General features: G+C 64.5%; 1 protein-coding gene across 1 annotated transcript in view; it reads right to left on the bottom strand.

Moving 5' to 3' along the window:
* The window catches only part of DYNC2I1 (dynein 2 intermediate chain 1), an 88,022-nt gene that overhangs the window by 16,956 nt on the left and 56,404 nt on the right, over positions 1-14,662 (bottom strand). Inside the window, 6 exon segments of the mRNA XM_014586034.1 lie at positions 18-180; positions 5,877-6,049; positions 7,366-7,495; positions 8,627-8,715; positions 9,432-9,543; positions 11,440-11,569. Coding sequence (XP_014441520.1) covers positions 18-180; positions 5,877-6,049; positions 7,366-7,495; positions 8,627-8,715; positions 9,432-9,543; positions 11,440-11,569 — 797 coding nt within the window.

The following is a 14,662-nucleotide window of genomic DNA, read 5'->3' as shown; positions in this document are numbered from 1 at the left end:
GGGCCCCACGCGCTGACCGGTAGAGAACGTGGGCGTCCGGAACGTGCAGGTGCAGTCGCTCGGCCCCACGTAGCGGTGCAGCCGCGAGTCCTCCCTCAGGTCCCACACGAGCACCGAGCCGTGCGCCGTCCCAGCAAACAGCAAGGAGGCCTTGGACGGGCTGAAGCAGCAGCACGTCACCTATGACGGCAGAGCGAGCACACGGCTGAGGGCCGAGCACACGACACCGTGTCCCCGCAAGACCCGCAGCCCGGCAGCTCGGGCAGGGCAGAAGGCGGCCTGTCGCACAGTCAGGAGTTTAACTAGTGCGGCGGCCAGCCCTCAGTGGGGGGACAGCCCTCAGGTGGGGGGGACAGCCCTCAGGTGGGGGGGACAGCCCTCAGGTGGGGGGGACAGCCCTCAGGTGGGGGGGACAGCCCTCAGGTGGGGGGGACAGCCCTCAGGTGGGGGGGACAGCCCTCAGGTGGGGGGGACAGCCCTCAGGTGGGGGGGACAGCCCTCAGGTGGGGGGGACAGCCCTCAGGTGGGGGGGACAGCCCTCAGGTGGGGGGGACAGCCCTCAGGTGGGGGGGACAGCCCTCAGGTGGGGGGGACAGCCCTCAGGTGGGGGGGACAGCCCTCAGGTGGGGGGGACAGCCCTCAGGTGGGGGGGACAGCCCTCAGGTGGGGGGGACAGCCCTCAGGTGGGGGGGACAGCCCTCAGGTGGGGGGGACAGCCCTCAGGTGGGGGGGACAGCCCTCAGGTGGGGGGGACAGCCCTCAGGTGGGGGGGACAGCCCTCAGGTGGGGGGGACAGCCCTCAGGTGGGGGGGACAGCCCTCAGGTGGGGGGGACAGCCCTCAGGTGGGGGGGACAGCCCTCAGGTGGGGGGGACAGCCCTCAGGTGGGGGGGACAGCCCTCAGGTGGGGGGGACAGCCCTCAGGTGGGGGGGACAGCCCTCAGGTGGGGGGGACAGCCCTCAGGTGGGGGGGACAGCCCTCAGGTGGGGGGGACAGCCCTCAGGTGGGGGGGACAGCCCTCAGGTGGGGGGGACAGCCCTCAGGTGGGGGGGACAGCCCTCAGGTGGGGGGGACAGCCCTCAGGTGGGGGGGACAGCCCTCAGGTGGGGGGGACAGCCCTCAGGTGGGGGGGACAGCCCTCAGGTGGGGGGGACAGCCCTCAGGTGGGGGGGACAGCCCTCAGGTGGGGGGGACAGCCCTCAGGTGGGGGGGACAGCCCTCAGGTGGGGGGGACAGCCCTCAGGTGGGGGGGACAGCCCTCAGGTGGGGGGGACAGCCCTCAGGTGGGGGGGACAGCCCTCAGGTGGGGGGGACAGCCCTCAGGTGGGGGGGACAGCCCTCAGGTGGGGGGGACAGCCCTCAGGTGGGGGGGACAGCCCTCAGGTGGGGGGGACAGCCCTCAGGTGGGGGGGACAGCCCTCAGGTGGGGGGGACAGCCCTCAGGTGGGGGGGACAGCCCTCAGGTGGGGGGGACAGCCCTCAGGTGGGGGGGACAGCCCTCAGGTGGGGGGGACAGCCCTCAGGTGGGGGGGACAGCCCTCAGGTGGGGGGGACAGCCCTCAGGTGGGGGGGACAGCCCTCAGGTGGGGGGGACAGCCCTCAGGTGGGGGGGACAGCCCTCAGGTGGGGGGGACAGCCCTCAGGTGGGGGGGACAGCCCTCAGGTGGGGGGGACAGCCCTCAGGTGGGGGGGACAGCCCTCAGGTGGGGGGGACAGCCCTCAGGTGGGGGGGACAGCCCTCAGGTGGGGGGGACAGCCCTCAGGTGGGGGGGACAGCCCTCAGGTGGGGGGGACAGCCCTCAGGTGGGGGGGACAGCCCTCAGGTGGGGGGGACAGCCCTCAGGTGGGGGGGACAGCCCTCAGGTGGGGGGGACAGCCCTCAGGTGGGGGGGACAGCCCTCAGGTGGGGGGGACAGCCCTCAGGTGGGGGGGACAGCCCTCAGGTGGGGGGGACAGCCCTCAGGTGGGGGGGACAGCCCTCAGGTGGGGGGGACAGCCCTCAGGTGGGGGGGACAGCCCTCAGGTGGGGGGGACAGCCCTCAGGTGGGGGGGACAGCCCTCAGGTGGGGGGGACAGCCCTCAGGTGGGGGGGACAGCCCTCAGGTGGGGGGGACAGCCCTCAGGTGGGGGGGACAGCCCTCAGGTGGGGGGGACAGCCCTCAGGTGGGGGGGACAGCCCTCAGGTGGGGGGGACAGCCCTCAGGTGGGGGGGACAGCCCTCAGGTGGGGGGGACAGCCCTCAGGTGGGGGGGACAGCCCTCAGGTGGGGGGGACAGCCCTCAGGTGGGGGGGACAGCCCTCAGGTGGGGGGGACAGCCCTCAGGTGGGGGGGACAGCCCTCAGGTGGGGGGGACAGCCCTCAGGTGGGGGGGACAGCCCTCAGGTGGGGGGGACAGCCCTCAGGTGGGGGGGACAGCCCTCAGGTGGGGGGGACAGCCCTCAGGTGGGGGGGACAGCCCTCAGGTGGGGGGGACAGCCCTCAGGTGGGGGGGACAGCCCTCAGGTGGGGGGGACAGCCCTCAGGTGGGGGGGACAGCCCTCAGGTGGGGGGGACAGCCCTCAGGTGGGGGGGACAGCCCTCAGGTGGGGGGGACAGCCCTCAGGTGGGGGGGACAGCCCTCAGGTGGGGGGGACAGCCCTCAGGTGGGGGGGACAGCCCTCAGGTGGGGGGGACAGCCCTCAGGTGGGGGGGACAGCCCTCAGGTGGGGGGGACAGCCCTCAGGTGGGGGGGACAGCCCTCAGGTGGGGGGGACAGCCCTCAGGTGGGGGGGACAGCCCTCAGGTGGGGGGGACAGCCCTCAGGTGGGGGGGACAGCCCTCAGGTGGGGGGGACAGCCCTCAGGTGGGGGGGACAGCCCTCAGGTGGGGGGGACAGCCCTCAGGTGGGGGGGACAGCCCTCAGGTGGGGGGGACAGCCCTCAGGTGGGGGGGACAGCCCTCAGGTGGGGGGGACAGCCCTCAGGTGGGGGGGACAGCCCTCAGGTGGGGGGGACAGCCCTCAGGTGGGGGGGACAGCCCTCAGGTGGGGGGGACAGCCCTCAGGTGGGGGGGACAGCCCTCAGGTGGGGGGGACAGCCCTCAGGTGGGGGGGACAGCCCTCAGGTGGGGGGGACAGCCCTCAGGTGGGGGGGACAGCCCTCAGGTGGGGGGGACAGCCCTCAGGTGGGGGGGACAGCCCTCAGGTGGGGGGGACAGCCCTCAGGTGGGGGGGACAGCCCTCAGGTGGGGGGGACAGCCCTCAGGTGGGGGGGACAGCCCTCAGGTGGGGGGGACAGCCCTCAGGTGGGGGGGACAGCCCTCAGGTGGGGGGGACAGCCCTCAGGTGGGGGGGACAGCCCTCAGGTGGGGGGGACAGCCCTCAGGTGGGGGGGACAGCCCTCAGGTGGGGGGGACAGCCCTCAGGTGGGGGGGACAGCCCTCAGGTGGGGGGGACAGCCCTCAGGTGGGGGGGACAGCCCTCAGGTGGGGGGGACAGCCCTCAGGTGGGGGGGACAGCCCTCAGGTGGGGGGGACAGCCCTCAGGTGGGGGGGACAGCCCTCAGGTGGGGGGGACAGCCCTCAGGTGGGGGGGACAGCCCTCAGGTGGGGGGGACAGCCCTCAGGTGGGGGGGACAGCCCTCAGGTGGGGGGGACAGCCCTCAGGTGGGGGGGACAGCCCTCAGGTGGGGGGGACAGCCCTCAGGTGGGGGGGACAGCCCTCAGGTGGGGGGGACAGCCCTCAGGTGGGGGGGACAGCCCTCAGGTGGGGGGGACAGCCCTCAGGTGGGGGGGACAGCCCTCAGGTGGGGGGGACAGCCCTCAGGTGGGGGGGACAGCCCTCAGGTGGGGGGGACAGCCCTCAGGTGGGGGGGACAGCCCTCAGGTGGGGGGGACAGCCCTCAGGTGGGGGGGACAGCCCTCAGGTGGGGGGGACAGCCCTCAGGTGGGGGGGACAGCCCTCAGGTGGGGGGGACAGCCCTCAGGTGGGGGGGACAGCCCTCAGGTGGGGGGGACAGCCCTCAGGTGGGGGGGACAGCCCTCAGGTGGGGGGGACAGCCCTCAGGTGGGGGGGACAGCCCTCAGGTGGGGGGGACAGCCCTCAGGTGGGGGGGACAGCCCTCAGGTGGGGGGGACAGCCCTCAGGTGGGGGGGACAGCCCTCAGGTGGGGGGGACAGCCCTCAGGTGGGGGGGACAGCCCTCAGGTGGGGGGGACAGCCCTCAGGTGGGGGGGACAGCCCTCAGGTGGGGGGGACAGCCCTCAGGTGGGGGGGACAGCCCTCAGGTGGGGGGGACAGCCCTCAGGTGGGGGGGACAGCCCTCAGGTGGGGGGGACAGCCCTCAGGTGGGGGGGACAGCCCTCAGGTGGGGGGGACAGCCCTCAGGTGGGGGGGACAGCCCTCAGGTGGGGGGGACAGCCCTCAGGTGGGGGGGACAGCCCTCAGGTGGGGGGGACAGCCCTCAGGTGGGGGGGACAGCCCTCAGGTGGGGGGGACAGCCCTCAGGTGGGGGGGACAGCCCTCAGGTGGGGGGGACAGCCCTCAGGTGGGGGGGACAGCCCTCAGGTGGGGGGGACAGCCCTCAGGTGGGGGGGACAGCCCTCAGGTGGGGGGGACAGCCCTCAGGTGGGGGGGACAGCCCTCAGGTGGGGGGGACAGCCCTCAGGTGGGGGGGACAGCCCTCAGGTGGGGGGGACAGCCCTCAGGTGGGGGGGACAGCCCTCAGGTGGGGGGGACAGCCCTCAGGTGGGGGGGACAGCCCTCAGGTGGGGGGGACAGCCCTCAGGTGGGGGGGACAGCCCTCAGGTGGGGGGGACAGCCCTCAGGTGGGGGGGACAGCCCTCAGGTGGGGGGGACAGCCCTCAGGTGGGGGGGACAGCCCTCAGGTGGGGGGGACAGCCCTCAGGTGGGGGGGACAGCCCTCAGGTGGGGGGGACAGCCCTCAGGTGGGGGGGACAGCCCTCAGGTGGGGGGGACAGCCCTCAGGTGGGGGGGACAGCCCTCAGGTGGGGGGGACAGCCCTCAGGTGGGGGGGACAGCCCTCAGGTGGGGGGGACAGCCCTCAGGTGGGGGGGACAGCCCTCAGGTGGGGGGGACAGCCCTCAGGTGGGGGGGACAGCCCTCAGGTGGGGGGGACAGCCCTCAGGTGGGGGGGACAGCCCTCAGGTGGGGGGGACAGCCCTCAGGTGGGGGGGACAGCCCTCAGGTGGGGGGGACAGCCCTCAGGTGGGGGGGACAGCCCTCAGGTGGGGGGGACAGCCCTCAGGTGGGGGGACAGCCCTCAGGTGGGGGGACAGCGAAGAGGACGTGGGAAGCACAGCGCATCGCGCCAGCGGGGCAGCCCCCTCGTCGGGGCATCTACATCTCGGCTGCACCAAGTTACGGTTCCGACCGCCACCACACGGTTCCGACCGCCACCACACGGTTACTCTTTCCGCAGACCTGAGAGAAACCCATGGCTGTGTGGGGAACGTAAGAGAGGAAGGCAGAAAACCGCATTCCCGGTCAAAGGAGGCCGCGTAGCTACAGCCACCCGGTCGCCAACTCAGTGCCAGGCACCAGGCCCGGAAAGCCTTGAGACCACGGAAGGGCTCTACGTGGGTGACGAGTCTCTCGAAGGGCGCCCAGGCCCCACAGCAGGACCCCCAGCCGCGCCCCTCAAGTCTGCACTGCACCCACCACCTGACTTCCAGCTGGCCTGAGAGGCCACCCCAGGGTGACCCGGGGTGCTCGGACGGGTCGGTCCCTAAACTAAGGACGTGTGCAGACACCATGTCCAGCCTGTCGGCCTGCAGCAGGGGTGAGGACACACCAGGGGAGGCGCTGCCCCGAACCCTCGCCCCGCCGTGTCCGCGCCCCGCCCACCCCTCCTCGCACCCCGACCACCTCTGGGCTGTACCTTGGACTCAGAGATCAGGACCTTCTGAGGCCCTGACGGCTGCCAGATGTCCCACACGCAAAGGACGTATCTGCCGTCCAGCGAGGGCGCGAAGGCCTTCTCGGGTAAATCGTGGACAGAGACCACCATGTGCCTCTGAGCGCGAGAGGCGTGCAGGCAGGACACTCTCCGACCTAGGGTGAGAACGGAGGCGTGTCTGCACTGACAGCTCAGCGAAGAGACAGACGTGATCCTCTCGAAGGCAGGGACAGCGCGGCGTCACGTGCTGGCTGAGGCCCCTTGGGAGGCCAGGCTTGACTCTGGGCCACCCTGAAGAGCCAGGGGTGGTGGTGCACGCCTGGTCCCAGCTGTGAGGAGCGGAGGAGGTGACATGGCAAGGCCCTGTCTACACAGGAGGTGACACAGCAAGGCCCCGTCTACATGGGAGGTGACACGGCAAGGCCCCATCTACACGGGAGGTGACACGGCAAGGCCCTGTCTACACGGGAGCTGACACGGCAAGGCCAGTCTAGGTATGAAAACAAACAGAACCCATACACTTGAGCCCTGCTATTGTGCGTGTGTTTTTCTCACTTCCTGTAGGGCTCCAGAGAGAGACAAGAGGGGAAGTGAGAAATCGCCCCCATGCGGGATGGCCGTTTCATAATCCCTTCTCCTCCATTCTCCTCTTGGCATTTCAGACATACGCACACATGCACCTGGTGTGCTTCTCAGTCACCAGGTCTGGGACTCAAACTGCACAGTCGGACGCAGGGAATCCAGCGCCTGAACCACCAGGCCCTGCCGGCCCAAGACGGGTGCAGTAGCTGTGTCTCTCTGCATGGTAAGGGGAAGGGGTTAAAGGCTCCAGGTGCCGTGAGCGACTGTTTTCTAACAGGGTAATTCTCATGCTTAAAGACAAAGCCTGCTAAGAGCACAGAGGCCGCTGAGCTGACGACACCGCCTTTGCTGACGTAAGCCACTGCGGCGGTCAGGGCAGAAGGCATGTCTGACACACGTGGCACCAACTGCCCCGGCCCCGCACACGGGCCTCCAGGCAGGGTGTCCCCGCCTCCATAGGAGAAGCCGTGGGTCAGCCCGGCCCCACCCTCCTCACACCAGGACCACCGCCTTCAGAAAGCACAGGGGCGGCAGCTGGTCAGCTCTGAACTGGCTCCCACGAGGACAGCCTAACCCGGCCAGACGTTATGTGCAACCACAGGCCACGTTCCACACGTCCTGTGGTCCTGTGCCCCCCGCAGAGTCTCATGTTCGGTACCTGTGGCTGACTTAGAAACCCAAGTGCAAAATGGTACATGTCGGCATCTGGCCACCTGGACCTAAGCCGCTATCCCAGCCCCCACAGCCCATGACCATCCTGACTCCACCCGACTCCCTCTGCTTCATCCAAGCCGCCTCTCGAAAAGCTAACACGACGCGAAAGCCTACTTCAGCGTCAGTGTTGGGTCTAAGGCCTGAGGGCCACACCCGGGCCTGGTCTCACTCTTACTCTGAAGGAAGGGCAGGCTCGTGTTCAGCTGTGAGGAGCTCTCGCTGAAGGGCAGGGTGTGCTCTTGTGCCCTCAGATTCCAGCTGGGCCCAGCTGCCATCCGATCCTCTTCGAGCAAAACTGCAACCACCTTTCAAAGGAACGTGAGACGTCTTTAACAAATGCTGCCCACCATGTCACCGTCACCACTGTCGACCGCTCTAGGGTGCGCCCCCCTTGCCCAGACGGAGGGGAAAGTGAGTGGTCCACTCTGGGGGCACCACGCCAGTCTCTTCTGCTCCACCTGCTGGGATTCTGGGCATGCATGTACACACGTGTGTCTGGTGCATTTCGCAAGTCGCGGGCGCCAGGACTGGAACTGCCCACTTGGCCACGTGAGATCCAGCCTCTGAAACCACCACACCACCAGCTGGGCCCTGTACCATCTTTTTTCTAAAAAACTATCTTTTTCATCATTTCCATTTCTACAAGTAACTGCTTGACGATGGCTGTCATCAACACAAGAGGCCACCATCCTCCCCACGGCAGCACTTACGGCAAAAGCTCCACGAGGGCTGGGTTCACCCTCACTCTGACCCACAGAGCCGGGGCGGCCGAGGCCCAACCCTGCAGCACGGACCGTTGCTCTCAGCACCCTCCCGAAGGCGGTGACTCAGATCAGCGAGCGGAACACGGGGTGGCGGCGAGGCGGAGGCCGTCGCTGCTCCCCACTCCCCTTCACCCCATCTTGCACCCACACACTGCCCTTCCGGGGAAGGGGAAAAGTCTCTAGCCCAGACTTTGATAACAACCAGGCGTCTTGTGGAGAGCCCTGTCTCGTCACCAGGGTTCTCAGCACCCCGCGGGGCAGAACAAAGCCACCCCACCCACTCCACACAGCGCTTGACACAGGCTGAGACCGGCCGGTCCACCACAGCCTCAGGGTCACGTGCTGGCCACGCTCCTCTCCTGGTCTGAGCTTAGGGCATTTGTGAGACACACCAGACACAGACTTCATGCTGGGTGGTTTGCTTTTCTGGAGATTTTTTGCTATAGGACACATGCATGTGCTGAAGAGACAGAGCCAGAGACAGAAAGCGAGAAATCACCCTCAGGGGAAGTGGCCATGCCGCAATCGCTTCTCCTCCATTCTCCTCTCGGGATCTTGGGCACGCACGCGCCTGGTGTGGGCTTCCAGCTCCTTAACCGCACAGTGATGCCATCTGCTGGCCCCACTGCCTGGTGGCACTGAGAGATTTACTAGCCCATATGATGGGGGTACCTGGCAAGCTGCCCGGAGGAAGGCAGACAGCCGGGGCGTGTCGATCTTCGGCACAACGGTGCCATCAGCGCCATCTCTGTTCTCACTACCTAAAAGAGACAGGTCACACAACACTCAGCACCCGGCCGACCCAGTCACTGTTACACGTCTCAGTGTGCATGTGAGTTACAGGTTACAGGTCATCGGTGAGCACAGAGACCTAGGAGGAAAAGCTGCGACTCTATTCTCTAGACCTACTGGTAGATTTTTCCCCAAAACCACAGATTGTTTTATAGACAGTCTGCAAGCCAAATCCTTTCTAAGTTTATTAAAGAAAACAAAATCAACTCCATTACAAAGCATCTCATTTAGGTATGTATTTTCTTAAGGTGACACTCATCCGAGGGAGGGGAGAAATGTAATTCCTGCGGACAGAGAGCACTTCTCAAGGAAAACACTGACCAGAGACGGAGTCAGGGTGCTAGCGGCTGCAGGGCCGGGGCTGAGGGGCAGATCCCAGCTGCACGACAGCGTGGGAGTTAAGGTCACCAGAGCGGACTGTGCCCCATGAGCGGCAGGGCGCCCCCAGGCCCAACAGTGAGGCCTCCCCAGCATGTTCAGGGATGAAATGTTAGTGCCCTGGCCAGGCCCACAGTTCAGCAGAGCTGGCCTCGGTGGCAAGAGCTCATTTGCTCCTTTAAGAGCTTGGGGTCTCCGAGAACACTAACAGTCACACCCAAGAGAAGGGCATGAAGAGAGAGAGCAAGAAAGGCAGCGAGGAAAGCCGGAGCAGCCAGGGTGGGCGGGCAGGCGTCCAGTGACGTACCTCCAGACACAAGGGCACCCTCCCCTGGGTGCTGCGTCCACACATGCCTGGTCTCCGTGTCCTCGGTCTGAGTGTCTCGTTCCACACTGTCCTCGTTACACTGGACGTAGGCCTTGAAGACAAAGGGACGTTGGGAACCAGCAGTTAGTGTAACGGCTATGTCGCTGGACTCCCACATAGTCGACCGTGGTTTGCGTCCCGGACCCAGTGGCTTAAAACTCTCACAGGGAGTTTGTGCGTGCGTGCCCAAGATCCCGAGAGGAGAATGGAGAAGGAATCGCTGTGTGGCCATCCCCCCTGGGGGTGATTTCTCACTTTCTGTCTCTCTCTTTCTGGCGAGCACACGTACCCTATAGCAAAAACCTCTCAAAAAAATTTTAAAAAGTATAATAGGATAATCACGTAAAGACTCCCAGGTTTTAGACGTCTGGTAGAAAAGGGCCTAATCAAACAACTTCGATCATTCTAAAGATATCAACGGCACCACTGAGCCTAGTGCGCCCTGCTGTCTTAGGGACGCTGGCTTAGGGTGTTCTTTCCGTGGGTTGTGCATGTCCGCCAGAGAGCCCTCAAGCAGGCCGTGGCCTTGACACAGCCCCTCTTCCAGTTCCCAGTCCGTCGGGGTTTGGGCATGCCTGCACATGCATTTAGCTCATTCCGAAAGTCGCTGGTGCCGGACGTGAACCGCGTCGGTCACGTGGGACCTGGCCCCTTCTCCCGTGCTACCAGGTGCCCAAACCTGCTTCTCATTTCAGAGGGGCACATGGTCCACAAAGAGGGCCTGTTACCGACAGCAGACAGTAACCATCATAACCTGGGCAAGGCCGCTGGGCCCTGGCGACAGGGGGACTGCCCGGCCCCGCTGTGACCCCCTAGAGAACAGGACCAGCTATCAGGAGCACCGCGGAGGGGCACAGGAAACGTGAGCTGTGGTGCCCCGCCTGGAGCAGATCAGGGAAGCACCGCCCAGTGCGGGATGAGCGGGGCAGCTCTGGGGTCAGGGGAGGACGCAGTGTGGGCCATCAGGAGGGGCCCACCCCCGGACCGGCCATGGACGCTGAGCAACAGACAGGAAGGAAAGCCAAGGGCGAGACGGCACGGCAGCAATGGGCCGACGGCGCCGTGAAACAACGCGACCTCCGGAGGGGCCGAGGGCCGCCTGCCACGAGTGCAGAGCCTCCCTGAGGACGCCGGTGTGGACGGCCCAGGACGGCGCTGGCTGGGGGTGATCGCGGCATGGAGGCCTGTTGGGGCTGCCCCGCAGCATGGTGGTGAGGTCGTGCAGAGGAAGCGGGTCCTGGCTGGGGGTGACCGCGGCACGGTGGTGAGGCTGTGCAGAGGAGGCGGACCTCACTCGGCCGACCAGGTTCAAGGCCCAACCCCAGCAGCGTGAAACACACTGGCATTGGCGGGGACTTACCCAGACCTGATGGGACGGGGAACCAGAGAAAAGAGGCTGTGGCATGGCCAGGACCCCGAGTGTCCCTGCTCCCTCCTTCCCCCGGCCTGCGCCCCCTCCGTCATGAGAGAGGCTGTCAGGGCTGGCTCCAGGGCGCCTGCAGCGTACCGCTCAAGCCGGGAACACACTGGGCACACGCGAGTGCCCGAGGTCTGACGGGCTTGGAGACTGGATGTGACCGGGCCACGGAGGGCGCTCCTGTCTCTCTGTCTCTGTCTCTGAAGCACATGCTCTACCGTGCATTACGAGAAAGACCTTGTCAGGGCGCTGCTCGCCATCTCTCTGGAATAAATACGCTGTGAAGCCGAGAGCCCAGGAAGGTCAGAGCAGCCGCTGAGCTGGCCAGACGGGAAGGGTGACACCCTGGTGTGGCGGCCGCATCTTGCCCAGCTCCCGCAGGCTTCGGAGCACCGTCGGGCCTTCGCTTGCACCTGCTCTCGGTCGGCAGGTGCCGTGCCGGAGGGAACCCCTTCCTGGAGCCTGCTCCCTCCCAGACGGCCCCGGCCCTGCCCTGTCCCGTGCTGTCCCGTGCCAGCGCAGCTCACTGACCTGCTGGGTGTTCTTTTTCCCAAAGTTCCTGATGTACGTGCCGTACTCGCTCACCGGGGGCAGGTCCACGAGAGACACCGTGCACGAGAAGTCGAGGTCGATGAGCCGGAGCAGCTCCGTGCTCCGTGTCCTTCAAGACACGTTGGAACAAGATGTGAGGAGGGGGTTCAGCCCAGGCCGGTTACCGTCGAGGGCCGCCCAACACCTGGGTATGAGTCAGATCTGGGGAGTCATCAGAATAACCAAGCATGAGCCCTGCAGGGGCCAAGGAGCGACTCAGGGCAGCGTGTCGAGGCGACCAGCGAAGTCAGACCTGTGCCTGGCCTTCCCGAGTGCTGCATCTCAGCATCACCCACCCTTCTCCTCCAGCTCCAGCAGACCTGCCCCCATGTCCCTGCCTGGCCTACGGCAGCAGCCGTGTGGCTCCTGACTCCCGACGCTGCAGCTCGCCATCCCTGTGGCCTCTCCTCCCCAGGCCCCATGCCAGCACGTGCCTAGAGTCCCGGCTTGCATCGCGGCCTGACGTGTGACACCCACTGCACAGCTCAGCAGGGCAGGGACGCGCCTTCCCTCGAGAGCTGGTGCCCAGCATGCACAGCGAGGGAACGTGCGTCTTCTGTGGGACTGACAGAGCGTCCTCACCCGTCTCCTGCTCCTGCCCTCCTCACCCTGTGCCCCAGTGTGGTCTGGTGCCTGCGGCTGACAGCAAGTGTCAGTGTGTGGGTGTGCGTCCTCTGACCCCTCCTTCCTGCCCTTGCTCCTCTGTTTTGTTACACACCTGTGTACCTGAGAGAGCACCCCTGTCCACGAGAGAGAGAGCACCCCTGTCCACGAGAGAGAGAGCACCCCTGTCCACGAGAGAGAGAGAGCACCCCTGTCCACGAGAGAGAGAGAGAGCACCCCTGTCCACGAGAGAGCACCCCTGTCCACGAGAGAAAGAGCACCCCTGTCCACGAGAGAGAGAGCACCCCTGTCCACGAGAGAGAGCACCCCTGTACACGAGAGAGCACCCCTGTACACAAGAGAGAGCACCCCTGTCCACGAGAGAGAGAGCACCCCTATCCACGAGAGAGAGAGACCACCTGCAAGTACACAAGAGAGAGCACCCCTGTACACGAGAGAGAGAGAGAGAGCAACCCTGTCCACTAGAGAGCACCCCTGTCCACGAGAGAGCATCCATGTACACAAGAGAGCATCCATGTACACAAGACAGAGGACACCCGTGCACACGAGGGGCAGACCCGCAGAGCCGCCCTCTTCTCCCCCCTCCCCAGCTTGTGAGCCCCGGGCACGTGCACGCGCAGCAGAGGCCGGGACTGAGCCCTGGCCGGCCCTGTGGGACCCAGCCGTTCGTGTGGGCTGCCCTGTGGTTGCGCAGAGCTCGGCCCAGTCTCCACTATGCTTGACCCTTGGCATCTGCATTAAAGTGTCACCATTTTACTTTTTTTCACATTTTAAAATTTCATTTTCTTTTATACATTCAAGCACATTATTTAGCTTACAAAATAGATATTTCAACATGTGAACATTCCTCCCTAGTCCAGTCGATAAAACTATAAAATCTCTTCAACAGACCACGCCATGTTTCTTTGTGCCATTAATCCTTAGCCTCCCTATTCTTCTTCTCGATGTCCTTCCTCAGACCCTCCTCCTTCACACACACTGTATCTGGTATTCACATCTATATATTGTGTTGCTATACCCTTTAGTCAATCAGTGTCAGTCACAGGGTCGGACACTCGGTGTATGTTAAGTGGGGACATACAATGCCTCTCCTTCTTAGTCACCATTTTAAACGCACCGTCTCACACCCTGCTGAGGTTTCCATTGGGGTAACCGAGTCTGTCGTGAGATGGTCTGATGGTCTTCAAAAGCTCATAGAACTCATCAGGTTTTGAACCTCCTCAGTTTTTGTGTTTGTTTTCTAAAAAAAGAAACTGGGGGCCAGCAGGTGGCATGGTGGAAAGGTGCTGGACTTCCACGTGGCCGACCACAGTTCGAGTCTCAGACCTGGTAGCTTTCTTCCTCACTTTCCCTCCCTCTCTTGCTTTGTCCCTCTCTGGTCAAATGAAAGAAAGAAAAAAAGAGAGACAGACAGATAAAGAGATAAAGAGAGAGACAGAGAGAATCAACGAAAAAGAAACAGAGACAGAGAAAGAAAAAGAGAGACAGAAAGAGAGAAAGAGACAGAGAAGAAGACAGAGAGAGAGAGAGAAAGGAAGAAAGAGAGAGAAGGAGGGGGAAAGTAAGTAAAATAATTCTTAAAGAAAAAGAAAAAGAGAAAGCAAAAGAAAAAACAAAAACAAAAACAAAAAGAGAAACCCGTCCGTTTCTGAAACCCCAGACGCGCCTTCTGCACTGCCTGGCCTGCCCCTGCGCCTGGGCCAGTTCCCCGTGTGTGGAAGCCTGTCAGGCCTCGCCCCTTGCAGTCTCTCTGGTCTCTCCCAACCTTCATGTCTGTTTCACTGTGGCTATTTCCTCCTTATTAATTTTTTAATTTTTGCCATGTATGCGTGCTCATTGGAGAGAGGAAGGAGGGGGAGAGAGACAAAGTGAGAAATCACCCCACGGGGACAGCATCACTGCAATCCCTTCTCCATTCTTCTCTTGAGATTTTGGGCACACACAGGCACACACGCATGCATGCATACACACACAGACCCACATGCTCTTCACGCTGCCAGACAGCCACGTGGGACCCCACGCCCTCAGCACTGTGCCACCAGCTGCCTGGCGTGAAGAGCCTCCACTGCCCTCCCGTCTAGGCACGGCCATCCCATGGAGCACATCTCCTGAGCACAGCCCCTGGGGTGTAGCTGACAAGCATCAACGTGCCACCCTTTTCCTCATCTGAGGGCAGGAGTGACAGTGTCCAGCTCAAAGCACTGCACAGGGCTGAGTGTGAGCAGCCGCTCAGCTGGTCACGGCGCCTGGCCATCTCGGGCTGCCCACGTGAGCACCTGACTGCACTTCTGCATCTGCCAAAGGCCAGGGACTCTCGGGAATACAGCCCCGTCAGCAGGTCAGCGGGCGCCCAGGGCCAGCCCTGGAGTGGCAGGGGGGGGCTAACGCTGCGAACATGGACATGGACACGGGGCACACGCTGACGCCACGAACACGGACACGGGGCACATGCTGACGCCGCGAACACGGACACGGGGCACACGCTGACGCAACATCCAAAGTTCAGTAAGTGGAACAAACTGTTTTCTGAGAGTTTATT

This window comes from Tupaia chinensis, unplaced genomic scaffold (genome assembly GCF_000334495.1).
Source record: "Tupaia chinensis unplaced genomic scaffold, TupChi_1.0 Scaffold000110_1, whole genome shotgun sequence".
Lineage (NCBI taxonomy): Eukaryota > Metazoa > Chordata > Mammalia > Scandentia > Tupaiidae > Tupaia > Tupaia belangeri.
The sequence above is the reverse complement of the archived record's forward strand: the minus strand, read 5'-3'. Positions and strand labels throughout refer to the sequence as shown.